This window comes from Cyprinodon variegatus, unplaced genomic scaffold (assembly GCF_000732505.1).
Source record: "Cyprinodon variegatus isolate N-32 unplaced genomic scaffold, C_variegatus-1.0 Scaffold862, whole genome shotgun sequence".
Lineage (NCBI taxonomy): Eukaryota > Metazoa > Chordata > Actinopteri > Cyprinodontiformes > Cyprinodontidae > Cyprinodon > Cyprinodon variegatus.
The window spans coordinates 116,394-119,101 of NW_015151315.1; the positions used below are offsets into that span (position 1 = coordinate 116,394).

Below are 2,708 nucleotides of genomic sequence, written 5' to 3' on the forward strand. Positions count from 1 at the left end.
CCTGTCTTTGCCTAGGGCCCCAAAGTGACAGATTAATTTATGAGTAATCGGTATGCACCAAGTACTGAATTTTGATCTGAAAATAATTTAATATGTCATATATTCGGTTAACATTGGGGTCAGAAGTTACATAGTGGGACTTATTGGTCTTTAAAAATCTTCAATAAGCGTTAAAAAGGAACAAACCTTTTAGCGTTAATTTAATTAAAGGGAAGGCAACATGGTGCATTATTAGGTATATGGTATATGAACATTTTTTACTAAAACAGCGCTGGTTTAGAAGCGATAATAGTGCACTGAAACGAGAGCCTTGAGCTGCTGCTGCCACCATCATAGCAAGAAGGATCAATTAACAGACTGACAGTTAATTAGAAGAGGAAATAATTCTTCTAGCCAACTTTTTATAACATGCAATTCTTTTTTTTTTTTTACCTTGTTTGAGGTTCTGGTTGTATATGGCAGCATAGTCAAAATGTAAAAAACTGAAAACTAAAAAAACTGTTTTTTGATTGTCTTGATTGTTGGTCACATTACTTTTAACATTGATCTTTCCACTCCAAGCCTTTAGGTGGCAGTGTCACGCTTAAAATGAGTTTGCCAACATGCTGAACAAACAGGGATTTAGGAGTTTTAGTGCAGCGTCACGACTCGATCCGTCACGGAGGCACGATCCGTACCATCAGCTCATATAGACTTGTTCAACCAGATATTCATCCAGGTTGCCATAAATAAAGTAATTATGGTACTAAAAGAACTTATTTCTAACCTTAAATCACGAAAAAATGCTAATACACATCTTTAAAATAAAATGGATGACTTTTCTTAGACAATTTGATGCTTTTTAAATTTTCTCTGTTAAACTGCTTCTGTGACATCATCATGGGACATCCTCAGAGCAGTCTGGCAAAATATGATTAAACCATGTTTATCTGCATTTTAGTTGTTTCTTTCTTCAGATTACGCACCATATAGCTTAAGGTTAACACAAAAGGAAAAAATAAAACTCAGAAAGACTAGATTTATGTTTAAATCCCAAGTAGCATAGGATCCCGTTTCCAGCACAGAGGAGTGATCAAACAGAAACGGTTGTTAAGCTTTTATTTTCTCAGGAAAACCTTATAACAGATTATAGTTTAGTATGCTTACTATTTTTAGGGCAGGAAAATGTAATTTAGTTCCGTTTTAAAATGGAGGGCGACCCGGATGTATATCTGGTTGCTCAGATGAGCTGATGGTTGGGATCATGCCACTGGTACGGATCAGGCAGTGACATGCAGAGCCATGCATGATAGCAACACTATAAAGGCCTATGACAATAGGCTTAGAACAAAAGAGCTTTCAAGGTTATGAAAATTATAAAATCTTGTAATATGTATAATATGGATTTTATGTTTATGGTTGGCAAAGAAGAGAAAGAAAAAATGAATTAATTTAGATTTTTCTGTCCAAATTCCAGAATCAAGCTGAAAAGATTGACCAACATCTTCAAGCCCAACATGTTTCCAGACGGACAAATGAAGCTCAGAAACAAACGTCAATGATGCTCAGACATCATTGCTTTAGAAGCTCATTTACCAAGAGTGTCCACTATAAGATCCAGTTGGCCGTTGTAGACTGTGACATTGACTCCAGCTGCCAACAGCTGGTCCACTATATCCACCACTGGCCTCATAAAATCCCCCGCCATGTTGCTGAAAACCTCCTCTGCTTGCCCTGAAACCAGCGCAGAGGGAGAGAGAGAAGACAAAGAAAGCAAAATACTGTAAAAATGACGGATCAGATGAATCAGTCGGAGACAAAGAGACCCGATCCCGCTCTAAGGTACCTCCCCAGGTCACATTCTGAGGGATGATACCCAGCTTCTTCCTGATTGGTCCATTCATCAGCTCGCTCAGTGACTGCTTGTGCAGAGGGCGAATGTGGCGGTGGGCTTGCAGAGCTGATGCACAGAATAAAAAAAACCACACCAGTCAGAGGAATAAATCTGGGTTCCCTCTTTGTAACTTCATTTGTTTAATGATTCTAGATATAGCCATGGTTCCATACAGATAAAGTTCCCTCCTGCAAAAGAGGCAGTTTTCTCATCTGGTTGCTGGGTTAGAATGTTATAGAAGTTCACCCCGTTGGTGTTCTGTAAAGAAAAAAAACATACAAATTATTGATTTGAACAATAAATATTTCCCTTTCATTATTCCAGCTTCAAATTATCACCCATCACCTACTTGTGAGCAGGAACCAAAACAGACCCAACCTGTCAAGCAAGCCACTAAAACTGAGGCTGGTCTGCTTGATCAGTGGCTCATAAACCTTTAATAATAGTTTTTAATCATGTTTTTTAAAGACAAACCATATGTTTCAAACAGAAACAAGCCAAAAAAACATTCTACATCCTACTTTCTAGTGTGAATTGTCCCCCTAAGGTATAATTTCTCAGTGGGACGTCTCTGGTCTCTGTCCAACCTGTCCTCTAAATCAGGGGTCTTCAACATTTTCCAAGCCAAGGACCCCAAACTGATGGTGAGATGAAGCTGGGAACCCCTAATTATATATATTGTATGAAATAGTGTTATATCAAACTGCTCCTATAGATTGAGTCATGTAATGAAAGTAATTTCTCCCTGGGATTATTAAAGTATTTCTGATTCCTGGTTGATGGGACAGGTGTTGTGAATGAAACGGTGCCCAGCTTGAAAGAGCTCCTGAATGTG

At 38.3% G+C, this 2,708-nt stretch overlaps 1 protein-coding gene across 1 annotated transcript in view; it reads right to left on the reverse strand.

Moving 5' to 3' along the window:
• scpep1 (serine carboxypeptidase 1) overlaps positions 1 to 2,708 on the reverse strand; it is a 16,659-nt gene that overhangs the window by 1,222 nt on the left and 12,729 nt on the right. Inside the window, exons 9-11 of the mRNA XM_015397432.1 lie at positions 2,047 to 2,131; positions 1,826 to 1,939; positions 1,576 to 1,713 (exon numbers count right to left, since the gene is read on the reverse strand). Coding sequence (XP_015252918.1) covers positions 1,576 to 1,713; positions 1,826 to 1,939; positions 2,047 to 2,131 — 337 coding nt within the window. The remainder of the gene's footprint in view (positions 1 to 1,575; positions 1,714 to 1,825; positions 1,940 to 2,046; positions 2,132 to 2,708) is intronic.